At 31.7% G+C, this 19581-nt stretch overlaps 1 protein-coding gene across 1 annotated transcript in view; it reads right to left on the minus strand.

Annotated features, from left to right (window-relative positions):
• Positions 1-19581, minus strand: part of LOC142318985 (prion-like-(Q/N-rich) domain-bearing protein 25) — a 41706-nt gene that overhangs the window by 3412 nt on the left and 18713 nt on the right. Inside the window, exons 8-11 of the mRNA XM_075355730.1 lie at positions 15494-15637; positions 10589-10837; positions 8206-8458; positions 1019-1212 (exon numbers count right to left, since the gene is read on the minus strand). Of these exons, the coding sequence (XP_075211845.1) occupies positions 1019-1212; positions 8206-8458; positions 10589-10837; positions 15494-15637 (840 nt within the window). The remainder of the gene's footprint in view (positions 1-1018; positions 1213-8205; positions 8459-10588; positions 10838-15493; positions 15638-19581) is intronic.

Consider the following 19581-nt stretch of genomic DNA (forward strand, 5'->3'; position numbering starts at 1 on the left):
TATCTATTAATGTTTTTTGCAGTCTTCAAAACATTTCATGGAATGTATTCTCTAGTAATTAATTTCTTTTACAGCTAGAGAAAAAAAATCACATGGAGCCATGTTTGGTGAATATGGTGGTTGGTACTCAATAAAATGTTACTTTGTGGCAAATAATTCTTGTAAAGCCACAAGGAATGAGCTGATACATTATCATTGTGCAGAAATTATAAATTGTCTGAAATCTGACCATTTTTTTTTTTTAAGTTACATTTAATTCTTTGAAAGCACCTGTAAAAACCATGTTTGGTATTATAATTATTTAATACTTCATCTTTGACATACTTCTGCTTTTATAAACACATCTGAAGTTGTGGAGTGCTCCTATTTCTGGAACATTTTCTTGAATTTTCTTATATTACGCTAGCTAGATATCGGCAATGACAATAAATCTTTGTTCTTAAGTCTTTAATCTTGGGAGCAATCAGAAATCACAGGAAGCTATCTAGATGAATAAACTGGATAATCTTATTCAGCAATCAATTTTATTAGCCAGATGCTCTCTCACTTAATACTGAGAGCGTATGCATGTCATTTCTTATTGCTTTGTTTTGATAGATGATTTAGTTATCAAACCACAATTTAGAACTTGCCCTGAATAAAAAAAAATCTTGTAATCTTTTCATCAGTTACTATTTCAGCATAAAAGGCAGCAAAAACCACTTAACTCTAATCTTCCCTGACATTGATATCTTATTTTTTGGGAATGGCTTTGGCATTTTCAAGGAACAAACAACTATGTATAGGAATACTGCTGTAGGAACTTACTACTGGATTATAGTATCCAGTATATGAACACAATATGAAATATTGGACTTTACAGTTTGTTATTTTTTAAGAACAGAAAGTTACTTATGGTGATAATATTTTGTTTATTGCAATATTTGTTTCATCTACAATCAGTTAAATGTTAATGACTGCTGTATATTTCTTTTAAATTTATGTATTTATTATTGATAAAACTGGTAATTATACATACCTGTACATGTGGTGTAATTGTGGTTTAAGTCATTGCCATATTGAAAATCGCAACTACAAATGCCTTTCCTACAAACAGCTCTTGAAGTTCTGTCTAGTGTAATATTTTTATCATCTACTTCTACACACTCAGCAGTCCGCTTACATGGGTATGATAATTTTATATTAATGTAACATTGTCCTGATGTTTGATCACTGTAATGAAAAAAGTATCAGAAAATAAAAAAAGAGATTTATTTTATGAATTATTCGATAACTATTAGTCAAAAATCAACTTTATTAAAATTTTTTTTATCACGTTGCAATCAGGGTGATTCATGAAGTTTTATCACCACACCTGATGCATATTCATGGAAGTCATTTTTAGTAAAATGTTCATGTACACAGAAAAAGATGAAAAAGATTTCTTCTCCAAAGGTAAAACAATGCTGTTCTAGAATTCTTGGTACACAAATTATGTGACCAAATTAGTGTTATAATATATGTTGACTTAAAAAATTTAAAAGAAATAAAATTGGTCCTAGAACTTCAGTTTCTTGTGGAGTCAAAAAAATTTTAAATATCAAAAAGCATACTTTCTCAGATTTGGGTAAATTTACTTTTTTAAATAAATAAACATATTAAAGTTTGCCACAAAAAGAGTCGAGGATTTAATTTTTAGAGATTAGATGCAAATAAGTTATATTTAATATAAAACTAAAAAAATATTGTAATTCTAAATCAAGCTAAAAATCAACATTAAGAACCAATATTTAACTATTTAAAATTATAATTGATTTATCTTGATACTGTTTAAAATTACCTCCTTGATTGTTTATAAGGCTTAGTTCTACATGCTACTTAGTACACATACGATGTACAGTCTGAAATGTTTTTTTAATAAAAAAATAGCGTGCTATATGCAAATACTTAGCATAATTTTACTATTGCATTTTAATTAACATAATTTTGTTTGCTGTTCAGTAATTGTAATTTTTACTTGTTAGTTTTACTGATTTTAATATGATTTAAAGTGTTTCAGACACTAGAAAATCAAGGATCTAATTACTTTTTTTTTTTTACTTGAGCAACAAAAGATCTATAACTGATTTTCCATGCATAGATGCTGACATTTTTAGTAAATTTCTCTCTTAAAAAAATTCCCTCTAGAGTAACATTATTCTATTTTAATCTATCTTTACTTGGTATAATGTTAATGGATTTTATTGGATGGCATGTTTGACTTTTTAAAGTTGTTTTTTTGTTTTGTAGAATATATCTTTTTCATAGTAGGCCAAGTGAAAGCAATATTTCACATGTTTAATGATAATTAGTTCAGTTTTCGTGAAGGTTTTCATTTTTATTGCACAAGATGAAGAAGAGCTTTTCCTTTTATAATTAGTACATACAAGTATACAATCAAGTGCTATTTTTTTTGTTATATTTGTTGGTAAATCCCTAGGTTGTCAGTTTCTTTTATGCAGTGCATTGACTTATTGACCTGTACAAGTTCTATAACTTGTCATGAGTTCCAGAAGGTTCTTTCAGTTAATACAGAAAGTGGGTTCTATACATTTAATTATTTTCGTATTTAACCTTACTATGATTTATCCAAAATATTGCACTTTCAAATAATGCTTATATTTAGTTATGTTCATTTTTCAGTAATTTTCCTAATTCTAATTTTAGTAATATCAGAATTGTCTGGTTTCAGATTTAAAAATAGATTTAAATTATTATTTTAGAAAAATTGCTGTGGTACAGCAATTTTTTCTTTTTAATACACATAGTAGTGAAATCACTGAAATAAGGTATATGACATACCTTATATGTGGTTATTTTGTGAAGGTGAATGTTCAAAATATAGTAGCGTCCATGTGGTCGTGTGATAGCGTAGAAATTGTGTAAGTTATTTTAATTTTCTCGCAAGCATTTTAGGCTTAGTAGTTTTGAGACTAGTCTGGTCAGCCAGATCTGGCAGGGTTGTTACTGAGTTGTTAGTTCAGGCAGGAAATCTTGTGGAACTAACCTCATAATAATCTAGGTTAGTTTAGGTGGAAAATATGTTTTCCCGTGTTAGGAGACTTAATACCAATGTACTTGAGAATGAACACCTAGGAGATGAAGGAAAACTGCTTCAGGTTCAGTAAGAACCTCTCTAGGCCGCCCTCAATTGCTAGGAAGAAAAAGGAAGTCCTATCGAGTACGTGTAAAATGTCATTGGTCGGAGATAGAAGAGATTCTTTGAAAATTGGAAGTGGAAGGCTTCGATGAGACATTAAGTAAGATTGATGGCATGGTCCAAAGACTTAAGAAGCTCAATAAAACTAACCCTAAAATAAAAAGGAACATTAAAGAGTACTCCTCCAAGTTGGAGCAGTCTGTGAACACACTCTTACCCTGGCGGGGAGCCATGGATTGAATGGTGGCACGCTCGGTATAGGAAAGACTATTATACTTATCCCCTGAATAGGAAAGACTAGGTTACCATGCAGACAGCATGCTCCTAGGCAGGGGTCTGATGAGGTGCTCCAGGCTCTCAAAGAGGGAGTTGAATGGAACCATTTGGCTGGGCTGACCTTCAGGAGGTGGTTCAGAAGGGACACATCTGACAGGCTATGACATCTGTTGGCCTGGTCTGAGTAAATCAGGAGGGTGTCCGTACATTCAGGAAAGACGCATATAGTGGACTTTACGTTCATCAGTGAAGGTCAGGAAAATAGAATTATTAACTGGAGGGTCATTGAAGAAGAGAATCTCAGTGACCATACATATGTTGTCTACTCAGTCGCCTCTACTGGAACCACTGAGGTTGGACCCTCATTGAAGAATTCAAGGTGGCTTTTGCTGATAAACTGGTGGCGGATAGCTGGTATAATCAACTATCAAGGCATACAGGGATGTTTAGAGACAAGGCCAACAAATTTTTAGTTATTGAAAAATTGAAGAACATCATACTTTTCCTGAAAGGCCCGCATAAGCAGCACCGAACCTCCAACACTTCCTAAACTCTTCAATTGATCCTTGTATTTAATGACCCACAAGGTACCTGACACACCCGCCCACGACTCTTCTTCCTCAGAAGAGCAGGAGGAATGGAATCAAAATTCTGTTTTGGAGTTAGAAGATATGATGATTTATGCACCAGATTTAAAATTATTTTTCAGGCTGGCAAAAGAGACAGTGGTTTTTTGCATTATGTTGTGGAGTGTGAGAAGGAACTATGCAGAGAAATTCTTGTAGAGGGTCATGTTTTCATGGATTATCAGTTATGTATGGTGAAAGATTATCTGCATGTGAGTTGATGTTTCATGTGTCTCAGGCTGGGGCATGTGGTTAAAACCTACAACGGAAATAAGCCATGCTCATTCTTTTGTATAGAGGGTGCCCACATTAATGATTGTGTAGTTAAGAAGGCAGGGGGCTCTCCTGTGTGTGCGAACTGTTCTTGTGTCAGGAAGCCGACACAAGAACAAAAAACATAATTACAGCAGATTGGAGGATTGTCCTGCGTACAAGCATGTATGGGACTTGTTACTTAGTAGGATTGATTTATAGGCAGTTTTGTTTAGGTTGTAGTTTTTATGTGTTAGATTAGGGTATGTTAGTGGTTATCGGTATAGTTTGGGTTTTATATTTATTATTAGGCTTTGATTTAGTAAGATAGTTTGTGTTAGTTTTTTCTTATGTTTATCATGGTGGTGTGGTTTGTAGTTTTGGTTACTGATTATGTTTTGGTACTGCTGTTTTATGTTCCATTTCTCATTATGTGTTAGTGTTCTGGGTTGTTTATGTTTGTGGCATCTTGACTGTGGCCAGACTGCAGAATGTCTTTTTATTTTTTAAGAAGTGAGGAACCCAATTATGGGTGCCTAGGCATTGTCAGGCTCGCTAACAGGTTCCACAAGGTGTTATTAAGTACATATGTATACCTGCGCACTAACGACTAAACCTCCACCTCTGGCTCTCCACCCTTCCCGGAACAGTCTCAGGAAGCATTTCATCAAGAACAGGGGAATATGCCCTCACACACCAGGCATACATCAATCATACCCAAAACAAGAATCACACACTCATGCCACAACAGTCGCAACAGATCAACAAATACGCATCATACACACAAGTCTTTCACACTACTTACTGGAGGCTGCCATCAAGTACATGACAGAGTGCCCCCATGTCATCGCACCCAGGTGCTCCACATGAATGGGGAACCCCCTAGGCACTCAGCAAAGAGTCTGTGCACCCCCGCACCTTCGACGCATCGTTATTGAATGAGACTCATTCAATAACACAGCCTGGATCTCAGGTATGAACATAGTCTCTTTATAGATTTTACTTACCACAATTCCATTCTTCCATCCTCAAATCTGGGTCAGGAGAAAAACAGATGTAAAGAAGTCTCCTTCTCATCACAAAATGGGTAAGAATTATAGTCTAACCCAAATCTAAATAGATAGGATCTGAATCCCCCATGGACCGCCAGGAACTGGGTCAAACAGTAATCAAGTGAGCCATGGAGTCGATCACACCACCTCCTGATATCTCACCAAACGGTGCATCCATCATCCCTTATCACCATCCCATTGCCGCTGCCACAGATCCATAAGTTTGCCTACCAGCATTCCAGTCTGCCTCTTCCTTTCAGCAGGTGGTATTGGCCCTAACTCCCACAACTTCCTTCGGTATTCTATTGCAAGATCAATTGGGAGGAGCGCAGCCAGCACCTCCGCTGCAGCTTTGGAGACAGTTCAGTATGCAGACACCACTCGAAGGCAGAATTTCCTTTGCAGCACCTGTAGCACACCCCTATATATAGCAACCTATTGACTCCACCCCACACCTCTGCACCATATAAAAGTGTGGAATAGACCCCCTCCTACTAGCAATTTCCTCTCCAATCTAGAGCTGTGGTGATTAGGTAATAGTCCAGCCACCAGCTTCAGTACCTTGTCTGCCTTTCCACTAGCCTCATCTGCGTGAACACCAAACCTTAGCCAGGCGCGTCTATCCAGATGCCCAGATACTTTATTGCAGGTTTAGAAGCAATTGTTTGGCCCTCCAAGGTTTGTGTCAGAGTGGGTCTTGTTCTCGCAGCTACTACTTCAGTTTTATCTGGGGCTATCTGCAGCCCTGCACCACACATCCAATCATTTATTGTGTAATAGGCGCTGCAAATGAGATCCACAGCCTCTCTCTTGGAGCCCACCTTCACAATCAAAGCAAGAGACTACAAGATGTCTTGAGACTTATTGAAGATGACCTCCAGTAAAGCCTCTCAGAGCTAGATACAGACGGGTGGTATAATGATTTTATCCGTCACTTACTGATTGTCTTCCATTTTGGGGTCAAGATGTACGCCCATTTTTTCTCAAGATACTCAAGAAAGTCGAAAGATAGAGGGATATCCCAAAGAAGAATGCCTGGACACCCTGCTTGATGGCAGGAGAAGAGGGATGAGTCCTCATTCAGATGATGGACTCGCCAAGTCATCCCTAACATAAGAAGGTGGGTCAGTTGGAGGCATGGAAAGGTACATTTTTGGCTCACCCAGTTCTTGACCAGACATGGCACTTCAATACCTACCTGGAGAGCAGGAAAAGACAAGATGGTGAAAGTGTGTGTATTGTGGCCTTGAGAACACAGTCAGGCATACCTTTTACGAATGTGCCAGGTGGGCTGAGGAGCGACAACGGTGTGTAGCTTTCACAGGAAGGCTAACTGCTGTGCAGCATGCCCCGAAAATAAAAATGAAAAAAAAACATACATGTTAACTCCTTTTATTCGTAGATGACATGATGACAATTTTATGAAAGCAAGTGTAAAAAATAAATTAAACATGATTTTCTTTCTATATGCTTCCAGAGGATTCCTTTCTTGTAGGAAAGAATATAATCATAGTTTTGAAAGACTAGAAATGCATACATCACCATTCATAAACTAGATCAAGGAAAGAGTTTAGATGAGATCTTACAAGGTTAATCTGGCTGGTATTTAAATGCCCCAGTTTCTATGCTTCAAGTCATATTTAAATTTACAGTCTGAAAAAAGATTCATCCACAGAAATATTTTCAGACGGTAAGTAGGCTGACTGAAATTTAGTTGTTAGCATTTCTAAAGTAGAATAAATTTTGATGGCCCAGTATAAGTGTCTTGCATTATTGTCTGTGAAATGTAGAAATTTTAAGTTCAGTTTAACGATCAAGAGATATTGTTTGTGAAGATTTTAGGGTTTCTAGGAAAGGATCCCTAAAGTAACTTTTCATTGTGGGTTTCTGCAGTATGATGAGTGAGGCCTAACACGACATATATTTCATCCCCTGTTTCAGGTTCCCACTTCCTTGCCCTTGACTTTGGTTTGAGTGTGGTACTTTGAATGCATAGGTCTGCATATCTATTTGTTTCTGTTACAATTTTATTTATTAACTCATCATCAAAAATAACAAAAATGCATCTAATATATTTTCAAAATGTTTTTGAGGGCCATATTGTTCTGTGAAAAGGAGTTTTTGTCCTATATACTGCACACTTATCTCACACCATACCCACTGTCACTGTGATAAGTGCATTTCCTTCCCTGTTATCACTCTCGGTACAAACTCCTCTTAAGCATAGTCAGTTTCACTATTGTCACTAAATATACTACTAACACTATCTCCATGGGCAGTGGAGTTAATGGCAGTACCACTTTTAATTTATAGAACTGGGTAAGTAAGAGTTTTTAAAAAGTTCTGGATGTAGGCAGCTGAGATGAGAATTTTAAGAGTTTTGAGGGATTCTAGGTAAGAAAAAAAATAAATGAAAACTTAAATAATGCTAACTTTTCATTAATTTTTTTTCTTACCTAGAATTGAAAGTGAACATAACAGCTTTTTATTTATTCCACCACTTAATTTCCCTTTATTGCTATGGTATAAATCCCAAGGAAGATGGGATATTGGTAGATTAATGTGAATCAATTTGATTCATGAGTGAAAGTAGAAAAATTAAAATCTATATTAGATCCCATATGAACATTTTGTTCATTGACCATAGACTATTGTGTAGTTGTGTTGTATGAGAAATGTAATACCCTAGTTAACATTTTTTTTATATAGACTTATATAAGAAAAAATGTATCATTAAATTCTTCAGTTATTCATATGTGTTAAGTTAAAAACTATTGACAGGTAGAGAAAATGAATTATAAAATAAATATTCATAACTTACTTTATATTATCATATACAAAATGTGAGTTTTTTAAACAAACACATTTTTCATTATTGCATGTAGCTGTTGATCCCAGAGCTTTTAAACACTGTTCATTTTCTAAACAATGGTCTCCAAAGGTTTTTGCTGTTGACAAGCAACTACTTCTATCTTTAGACACTACATAACCTTCTGGACAACTGCAACTGTTTCCTGTACATTTACTGTCCTTTGCATTACAATCGTTATCTGTTAAGCATTCTCCTCCAATACCTAAAAAGTACATATCCAGTTATCATAATTATGTATGTTTAATATAAAAACAGAAGGCAATTGAAATAAACAGATATAAGCTTAAGAAAAGTCTATAACAGAGTATTTATTTTGCTAACTTAAAGGAAGTTCATACAAGAAATTAAAATTAATCACTTAGATGTGAAATAGTAAAAAAATAAAACAAATTTTAGGATAGGTCTTTCTAAGAATTGGTTCTAAAGTAGATGTTAGTTATGTTACTGTAAAAGATGAAGTGCATTTCTGGAATAAATATGCAAAAACCTTTCTTTACAGAATGTTGGTGTAGACATAAAGAAAGAACTAAAGTAGTCAATTAAACTGAAAAATTGTGATAACTAGAAGACTATTTGAAAGCTGCACGTTGTGAGAAATTAAAAACCTTGGAAATTATTGTAGTAAATACTTAAAACTCATTATATCAGAAAGTTATAGTGGGAAAAATGTTTGTTTTATATTTCTCCAAGTTTGAGTAATATTTTTAGAAGAGGATTAAGTCCAGAGGTGTGTACAATTTCTAATAAAAATGCAGTTTTACAAAATAGAAAAACTAAACATAACAAATGAGAATAAAATGAAAACTCTGAATATTTTTTATTATAATTTTTTAAATATTAAAGTTGCATATTAACATCAATTATCTGCACATTCATGTGACCAGTACAAGTATTTCAATGCATTACTTTAGAGTACAGTTGCATATCAAGCAAAAAAGGTATTTTGGCTGAGAGTGTAGCACTTGTACACCACCTGTGCTTCACCTCTTCATCAGTTCTGAATGACTTGTCTCTTATTGCCTGTTTGAAAAGGACCAAGACATGAAAATCAGTAGGAGTGAATCATTAGGATTAGATATTTATAACGACAAATAATCTTTCAATAAGTGAAGCTTATGAGTTAAATCATAAATGGCAGTGTAGGTGTATGCTTCTGGCAACCATCTCTGAAGGAATACCTGAATACAAATCAAGAGAGTGCACATGAGTGGAGTTATTACAAGTCTCTGCACAGAATGTATTGGTGTACATTGCGCTGCCGTAAGGAAAGGAAAATGACCAACGTATTCGTATACGTTCTGCCAGGCAGTGGAGTATTACAGCAAATCTAAAAGGAATTTGAAAGACAGGTCACTTACAACAATTGAAGATATAGAACAAATCAATTCATGTTGCTACAAATTACCTGTTCTCAGAAGTCCACATAATTAGAACAACTGTAGACTATAGGTGATTCTTAAAGAAATCTGCATATGTTGGACTGGTGACTTTCCTATTTCCACTGGTCTTTGGTTTTGCTACTTTGTGTTTCACTTCATTGTGGAGATGCAGAACTAATATCAACCAATATCTCTAGTCCCTTGTACATTTTTTATAGTAATAAAAACATGTCCCTCGTGTATTTTTTAACAGTAATGCATTCAGCATACTGGAACTTCTATTTATTTGTCTTCCACTTCTTCAGTCTTCCCTTTAGTGCATTTTTTTACATTCAAGTGAAGGTGGTGGCATCTTTGCACCACTCCCACTCCATTATGTTGTGTTATCACCATACTATCACTTGTCTAGTCTTCAAATCTTAAGAAAATCATGCAATTGACAGCTTTTAGAAAATTGCATGGTGTTTTGAATACTTAGTACAGTTTTAAGGTTTTCATTTAATTTTCCCTTAAAACTTAATTTTAATTATTGTATTAAAACTTGTTACTATCTTTTTCAAAGATTCAGGCTTATTAAAAGCGAACAAAATTTTGTGGAAGATTATTTTTGGGTTAATCAGAATAGAATTTTGTAAAACATACCTTTGTGTATATATATATATATATATATATATATATATATATATATTATATATATATATTTTATATATATTTTTTTTATACATACATATATACACTTTACACATACATGTGTGTGTATGTAAAGTAACATATATTTTAATGTTTATTGTAGTATAAATAAATTCCTTATTTACAGATACATATTAAAACTTCTGATTACTATGATTTTACAACATAATCTAAAAATTAAATTAACATTTTGAATAAATTTTTTAAAATAAGTAGTATCTAAACATTATTATTTTTTAAATATAATATTTTAAACTTGATACCTGTTAAACATTGGTTAGTTCTATTGAAATAACCACTACCACACTGACAAATGCCATTTTCACAGGTAGAATGATCAAAAACACAATCTGTGTTTTCAACACAAGGATCTCCTGGTAATAATGCATCACTTCTGCAAGTAGAATTATTGGTATCTTTATGATACCCACTTGTACATTTACAGAATCCATCTGTACATTGTTTACCTTCACCCCAACAGTCTTCTTCACTCAGACATGCTTCTCCTACATCTGTGATAAACATTAACATTATTTTTATTGTTCTTGTAACTTTTTTAATGTTTCAAAACTATAATATTTTCTACAATGTTCTAATAAATATTTTTTCCAGTACTTTTTTTACATGTAGTAAATTTGGTTGCTTCTATGAAAGCATACCTTATCATTTAGAGTATTCTGCAGAATCTATAAACATTGTGTTTATTTTAATGTTTTATTAAATATTTTATAGCAACAAGCATCTCATTATGATTTTAATTAAGGGTGCAATAATTTGTTACACTATTTTTCTAGTCATTTTCATGGTTGTAATAAATATAAAATATTTTATTTTAAAGGAGTGCTAATTTGATTTATTTTCTCTGAGAATAATGGTGTTAACTAAGCAGCCAAACTGTGGTGAACAGAGTGAAGGTCTTACTTGTGACCAAATATCGCCTGAACTTCAGTGTTGTTACAATAATTACATGAAACAGTATATTTGGCTTAGTGAAGAGACAATCAGAAATCTTTCATTCCTCATTTTCTCTAGTAAGTTTAACATGGGATTGTTGTTCTTGAGTACATCTGTAGCATTTTTGGAATAACCAAAAATGTGTGTATGTTTCTTGTCAGGTTGCTTACAACCAGTTTGTATTAGGCTGCTAACCAACAGAATTAATGTTTATTATCTAGTTTTCGGCCATACACTGTACAAGATCAACTGTCAACTGAAAATGGCCTATTTTGATATAGTACCTCAAAATAAAAATGAAGTAAAATATAAGTAGAAATTATGTCTTGTGGATTTTACTTTCCAATCTAGCACTACAGCACAGCTATAGCTTTAGAATGGAAAGTATTGTAATCAGTCCAATTTGGGCATATGCAGTTTTCACCGGATCTTGACATTTTGACATCTAAGGAGCCCAAAAGAACCAAAAACTATATGGAAATTTTCCATAAGTTTTTATGTGTATGTGTGTATTGAGTGTTTTAGTGTTGACTCTTAAATCACCTTATATCCCCAGAACTACTTGACTGATTTTGACCAAACTTGGTCAGGTTTCTTCTATATATAAGGTATTAATGCCATTAAATTTTCAACTTAAAAGGTTAAGGGGGTGAGAATGTAGAGCAAGATTACCATCAGTATCTCGAGATTTTGCCTAATTAAGGTCTTATTTTTCTTAGGCACATTTGTTAACAATTAAGAAATAATAATATTTACAAAAAAAATTTTGCAAAATCGCACCACCACTCCAAAAAATAGTCTAAATAAACTAGTGGCAAAGTGGGTATACTGTATCAATAGTACATCCTCTCACCAGAAGGAGTGCTAGTGTATTAGATGTACAGCTGTGGCCACTAGTACCTCCACACCTGCATGAATAAAATACAGTACATGCCAGCTAAAGAGCTTGCAAGAGTTAAATCATTGTATTAAATAAACAAAAAATATTATATTTGAATAAAATGATAAATATTTTTAAAAAGTTGGGAACTGTTAACTCAACTTTAGTCAAGAAAAACACATGAATCAAGAAGGAAGCTGAATCTTGTCTGACAGATCAGATTTGTACCCTTTCAACACATAGTGGATATTCTGTTATTTCTGTTCTACATTTAATCAATACTTTTATAAGTGGAGGAATAATTATTTTAGATACAAAGTAAAACAAATATAAAAGAAACAAAAGTATTGAAATATTGAAATTGCTATGGCTAATAATGTTTTGAAGTGTGGATCTAAAAGATTTTATTGACTGCAATAAAATGAAAAACCATAAACAATAAAGGATATTTTGTTAGATATTGCTATGGAACTAAATTAAAGAAACAGGTACGTAAACTATGTAGCGCTTTTATTAAGCTTTTTTTTCTTTCATATCATGAATCTGCATCAGATTACGTTTGCAGACAACCTAATGTAGAAATTAAAATTTTGCTTTGTTCGTTCTGAAATAATATTATTTTTATAAGATATTTTAATAATATCTTTACCTGAAAATTTATCTTTCTTATGTATGGTTTCAAACTAGCATTTTTTTTTTAAATGTAAGATGACCTTCATAACATTATCTTCTTTTATTTGGAAATTTCTCATTTTTAACAATATTAGTCATGGTATTTTTCATACAATACAAATATTTCATAATATATTACCACCTACAAGTATTTATGCTTATGTATTGAATTAATTTTCCAATAAAACTAATAACCTAAAACTAACCAATAAAACTACATGGAATCATACAATCCTGAGACCCTTAAATTTTAATCAATAGTCATTGATAACAGTTACTGAGGAAAGAACTCATATTTAAGTTCATTATGATAATTTTGTTAAGCATGGCCTGTTGGTATAAGTGTATAATAATAAATAATATACAAAAAACCGCTTACCACCAATTGAATTCGAAGCATTCAAGCGCTTCCAGAATTAAATCGATCTTCAGGAACTCTCATATTCTTCCTATTCATAATATTAATTAAAACTTCACATATAAAATGATAAAAAATCGTGATATTTGCTTAAAGCATAACAGTTGGTCATCATATGTTTTAAAATTATTATGTTTTAAGCAAATATCATGATTTTTTATAATTTTACATGTGATGTTTTAATTAATACTACAAATAGGATGAATATGAGAGTTTCTGAAGATGAAATTTAATTATGAAAGCACTTGATCGCTTCGAATTCAATTGTTGGTAAGCAGTTTTTTGTTCATTAAGATTTCTGCTTCTTTAATCAAATGAATTTATAAAAGAAAATAAGAAGATTATTTTGACACTTTCTTTGTTAAAATTTGTATCTTGTTAAAGAAAGAAAGTTAAATGAAGTTAAAAGAAAGAAAAAAGTTTAATTTAATATTTTTTGGCCAATCTTTGTAATATGTTATGCATACTGTAAAAGTATTTCACTCTAGTTATTAATAGGCTATATATTTAAAGCTAAAAAGCATTAGATGAGTTATTCAGAAAAACTGTGATAAATTGTTTTGTCAGAATTTTACTGGCAAACAACTGAAATTTACTGGTAAACAACTGACTGGTTTACTAGAAATTATAAAATCACTTAGGAAAAATTGTTTATTAACAATGCCAACTACATCACAGTTTGTGGTAGACGTTCTGTTTGACACCATAATACTTTAACTATCATTGTTAACTTAACAAAAACTTTTAACTCTCATTGTTACTTTAATGAAATAAATGCAATATTTTTTTACTTTCTAATTAGTTGGATATATGCTTCCAGAAGATCTTATTTTATGAATAAATTTTCTGGAAGTATACTTATAGTTCCAAATACAAGTATTTGTGAAGTTGATTTTGTTGTTTAACCTCATTTAATAATGCTTTGTTAATTGCTTTTATTTTGCTTTGTAGATACAAGGTAGTAGAAATTGAAATAAAAAATTAGTAGTACAAAAGATAAGAAATTTGATCTTTTTTATTCTTAGTAATAAGAATGTTAATTTTCTTATTATTTTTTTAATTTTAAATAAGATCATGATCATTTTCTTAAAAGCATTATCATTAAAGAATCATCAGTTAATAGAAATATTAAAAAAAGGATTAAAATTAAAAAAATATTGTAAAAGAAATATTGACAAAAAATATTTTTAAAAAATAGTGTCAGAGTGATCCATATAGTTAAGTGCTAGTCTTCCAGAGCAGGAGATTGGTAACTCAGCCAAAGTTGTATTTTTATATTGAGCTATTGAATACTATTCCACTTCAGTTTTTGCCCTTTTACTCCACATATGTAACAAGCTCTACACAATCAAAAAACTTTAATTTAAAGCCTATGTTTAAAATTAATTTAAAGCCTATGGTTTAAAATTAATTTAAAACCTATGGCTTTAAATTGATAACTTATGGGTTTTAAATTTTTAGTACAACTTTAATTTAACATTTGGAAACTTGAATAGTATTGTATAAATCATTAAGTACCATTACTTAACATAACCTATAAAAAAAATCTTTTATCTACGTGTAAGAAATTTTCTTTTAAATTGTTTTTTCTATTTTTTAAAATAGTAATATACATATTTTTATTAAAATGATAAAATTAAAACAATAAAAATATCCTTTTTATTGTATTTTCTAAGTACTATGGTTGGTACTTAATATTTTTGTCAATATTTAATTTTATTTAAGTTTTTATATTTGCATTAATTCCCTTGTTTCTACTGGTGGATGGCCTTGTAGCAATTGAAATGCGTATCTGCTTGTACATTTTTGTTTTTGATAAATGTCCTTAGAAAACTTTCCATTTACAATTTTAACAACCATTTAGAATAATTATTTATTTTTTATAACAGAAATTTTTTTTGCTGAATAAAACTGAAAAAATTCAGTTTTTTGAATAGCAATTTTAAATTATTTTTGTAAAACAATTTACAACGCTTCAAAAAGATTTAGTTATGAAGATTTAAGGATCTTACATATTAACAGTATTATTTGAAGACATTAAATGATTTTGTTCCATATCTATGTTGTAGGCCTTTAATTATTCAGGCTAAACCTTGTTAGTAAAACAATGCAAAAATAAGTTTTGGGGTATAATCTTTTTCTCTTTTTCCTTAGCTGGATATGGTACTTTAAATATTTTCAACCCAGTTTACTAAAACAGTCTGTTAAAAGGTTATTGTTTTTAATAACTTAAATAATACTAACTTAGAGATCTCCAGCAGAAAAGAAGGGATTTTTCAAAATGTGTATTTTCTGAACAAACACATTTTTTCTGTACACACTGACCACCCATGCCAAAGAATGAGCACTGCTTATCATGAAGACAACTCCATCCTATATTTCTTGACACTATAACAACAATTATTTTCATGTAATGTAAATCTATGATTTTGAAAGTGAGACTATATTAAATTTTGAATTTTCTTTTGGCTAAGTAGCTTATGTGTATACTCATTACCTAACTAGTTAATAATAATTCTGTAAAAACAACTCAGTAAAACAATGCAAAAATAAGTTTTGGGGTATAATCTTTTTCCTTAGCTGGATATGGTACACAGTCTGCAATAATAGATAATATTGGATACTTGCATATACCATACAATTTTGGAATAGGCAAAGGATTAATGTAATCCCTTGTCTGTTAGTTTCTTAAATCTGAACTTATCCTCAGGTGGCTCTTTATTTCTGGAAGAAAAGCAGTATTGTGCACATGTATTTCAACAGGTAAATAAAAAATTGATTATTAGCAATGTGCAACTTCTGTCTTTAAAAAGATACCAGGATCTAATAAAAAATTATGGGCATGATTGCCTATTGCCTTGAAGCACTCCTTTGCAAAGGCAGTCTTTAACTCCTTTGAAGAACAAACATGTAATTATTTGTCTTGTAAGAGTAATTTGACACTTTCAAATATCTATTCCTTCCTCCCCAGTGGTGATTTTGTGAGTTTTTGGGTAATACCCCTGGATCCATACCAAGGAATGAGTTTATGTTATTGCATTATTAATACTTTGCTTACATTATTAATAGTTTGCTGGAAGCGGGTCTAATTACATGTATCTGATTCATTGAAGTTGTACCAAGTTCAATGAATGAGATAGTTCTCACAGAACTCCATCACACTCACGTGAGAACTGTAAAGATGAAACAATTGGTCAGACAATACATTTACTGGCAAGATCTAGATAAAGACATAGAAAATCTTGTCAGAACTTGTCAAGACTGTGGACAAATAAAGAAAAACCAATGACTTCATCTAAACTACCCATTCAAAGAAAAATTCAAGAAATCTTAATGCGATGTAGATCTACACCTCTCTCATCTGGTAAATCTCCATCAGAATTATACCTAAAATGAAGATTACATATTAAATTAGACCTTCTGAAACCACCATGTTGACCATCACCACCTTCCAACATCACTCCAAAGCATGTTAACTAAGCGTGGGAGATCAAGTACAAGCAAGCTGGTACCCTTCCACTGGCAAACCAATGTGAAGACTTGGAACTGTAGTACAGAAGCTCGGAAAACTTCACTATATTGTTAAGCTTGATGGCGACAGATATTCCCTGAAGAGAGACATTGATCAATTACTATTCGTCTCCATAGATTCAAAACCAAAGAAAACACCTGACATTTGCTCTGTCTCCGTGTGTTAAGCACATATGACAAACCAAGAAAAGGTCCCTCAAAGGAGCTCCACTTGAAGCCTCCTGAGGCCATGCATGAACCTCAAGAGCAACCTGGAGTGCAGCAACAACCTATTTTGAGACAATCAGAAAGAGAATATAGACTGCCAACAAAATTGCAAGACTACATCGTATCTTTTTTAAACTTGACTGGTTTTTAATTCATAAATTTTATCCTTTAACAATTTAAATCAATATAATATGTACATAAATTCAAATTAGTTCAAAAGTATCCATTTAACTAAAATAAAAAATTATACCTCTATACCTACTAAGTTCTACGATCTTTTAACCATTTTGATTTGATATTATCATAATTCAATATTTAATTTCAATACTTATCTGTGCAAGTACCTTTTAATAACTTTGATCATGTTATTGATTTCAATATTTTTCAATAAACATTGGAGATTGTTGTATGCCAACGTTCGATATATTGATGTAGACTATCAATCTAGGATTGTAGTCATTAATAAGATGACAGTTTTTCAATATTCTTTTCAGTGTTCATTTTTGTAATTGTTTATTATGTTTTAATTAATAAATATTATTCTATAAATTGAAAACGCATGTGTTTGTATACACCTGTTCTTGGAGCCTTTTATTTTATTGAATGATGTGCAAAAATACATGTACACATACACAAGTTCCTAGCTAAAATTACCTAATCCTATTAGAAGATCCTTAACACCAAAATATATGCTTTGTTATCATTTTTATGAATCCCTGAAGTAAAAAATCTTTAAATGATATCATCTATAGCTAAGTTAAAATCTCTATCACTGTACAGTAGAGATTATGTGCAGTGATATGATAACACCTTGAGACAATTAGAAACTTTATCATAAGACTGTAAGAAAATATCAACTGTATGCAATGTTGTAATCACATCCAGTACAGAAATATCATTGTACTCAACCAGAGCTGAGCATTTGTAACTTTTACAAAGCTGTAGCTTTTCTAACTAGAAAAACAATATCAAATTGGAATAGTCAAGAAATAATACATCCATCTTTCTATGAAACTAGAAAGAACTCAATGTAAAATACTTGTTTTGTAACTCATTATTAATGTCAAAGATTTAAAAGAGATGAGTGAAGCAGAATAAATATAAGAATAGGTGTGATTGTACTCATGATTTGATTTTAATGTACATATTTTTAAAACTACATGCTCAAGTTTTTGATTTATTATTTCTTTTTTATTAATTTTAATAAAAGATTTTAAAAAGTTGAAATTGTATTCATTGGTATTAGCCAAAATGGTTACTTTTAAAAATTTTTAACTTTCTAAATTTGGAAATGTTAAGTTTGAAAATGAAATAACTGAATATAATGATAGCATGTGGAATAAAGTATTATTTAATTTTTTTTTTAGCTGCTCACTACTTTTATTTCTCATTAAATCATTAAAATCTAGTTGTTATGGACATTTTAACATGTATTCTGTTGAAAAGCACATTGCAATGTGTTTTGTAAATGTGTTATTCAGTCAAAATACGCAGTTAAAGTGCACCTTTTTCTGCTTTTATTGATTTGTAATTTATTTACTTAAATAAACTATACTTAAGTTACTTAACTATACTATTTACTTAACTATACTTCAAGAAGATAGGGAGGAGAGTGGAGTATTTCAAGACGCATAGCGATAGAGTCATTGTAATAAGGATAAAATCAAAACCTAAACCGACAACGATTGTTAATGTCTGTATGCCTACAAGCGCCCATGATGATGATGAGGTAGAATGTGTATACGAAGAGATTGATGAAGCAATTAAACATGTAAAAGGAGATGAAAATTTAATAATAGTTGGAGATTGGAATGCAAGCATTGGAAAAGGCAAGGAAGGAAATATAGTGGGTGAATACGGGCTTGGCAAAAGGAATGAAAGAGGGGACCGACTTATAGAGTTTTGCACGAAGTATAATTTAGTAATTGCCAACACCCAATTTAAAAATCATAATAGAAGAATATACACTTGGAAAAAGCCAGGCGATACTGCAAGGTATCAGATAGATTATATCATGGTTAAGCAAAGATTTAGAAATCAACTCGTTGACTGCAAAACTTACCCTGGAGCAGACATTGATAGCGACCATAATTTGGAGATAATGAAATGTAGATTGGGGTTTAAAAACCTGAAGAAAAGGTGTCAGATGAATCGGTGGAATTTAGAGAAGCTTGAGGAAGAGGAGGTAAAGAAGATTTTTGAGGAGGACATCGCAAGAGGTCTGAGTAAAAAAGATAAGGTAGAAAATCTAGAAGAAGAATGGGAGAATGTTAAAAAGGAAATTCTTAAATCAGTAGAAGCAAACTTAGGCGGAATAAAGAGAACTGGTAGAAAACCTTGGGTTTCAGACGATATATTGCAGCTGATGGATGAACGTAGAAAATATAAGAATGCTAGTGATGAAGAAAGTAAAAGGAACTATCGGCAATTAAGAAATGCTATAAACAGGAAGTGCAAACTGGTGAAAGAAGAGTGGATTAAAGAAAAGTGTTCAGAAGTGGAAAGAGAAATGAACATTGGTAAAATAGACAGAGCATACAGGAAAGTTAAGGAAAATTTTGTGGTACATAAATTAAAATCTAATAATGTGTTAA

The sequence above is a fragment of the Lycorma delicatula genome, chromosome 2 (assembly GCF_047948215.1).
Source record: "Lycorma delicatula isolate Av1 chromosome 2, ASM4794821v1, whole genome shotgun sequence".
Taxonomy (NCBI): domain Eukaryota; kingdom Metazoa; phylum Arthropoda; class Insecta; order Hemiptera; family Fulgoridae; genus Lycorma; species Lycorma delicatula.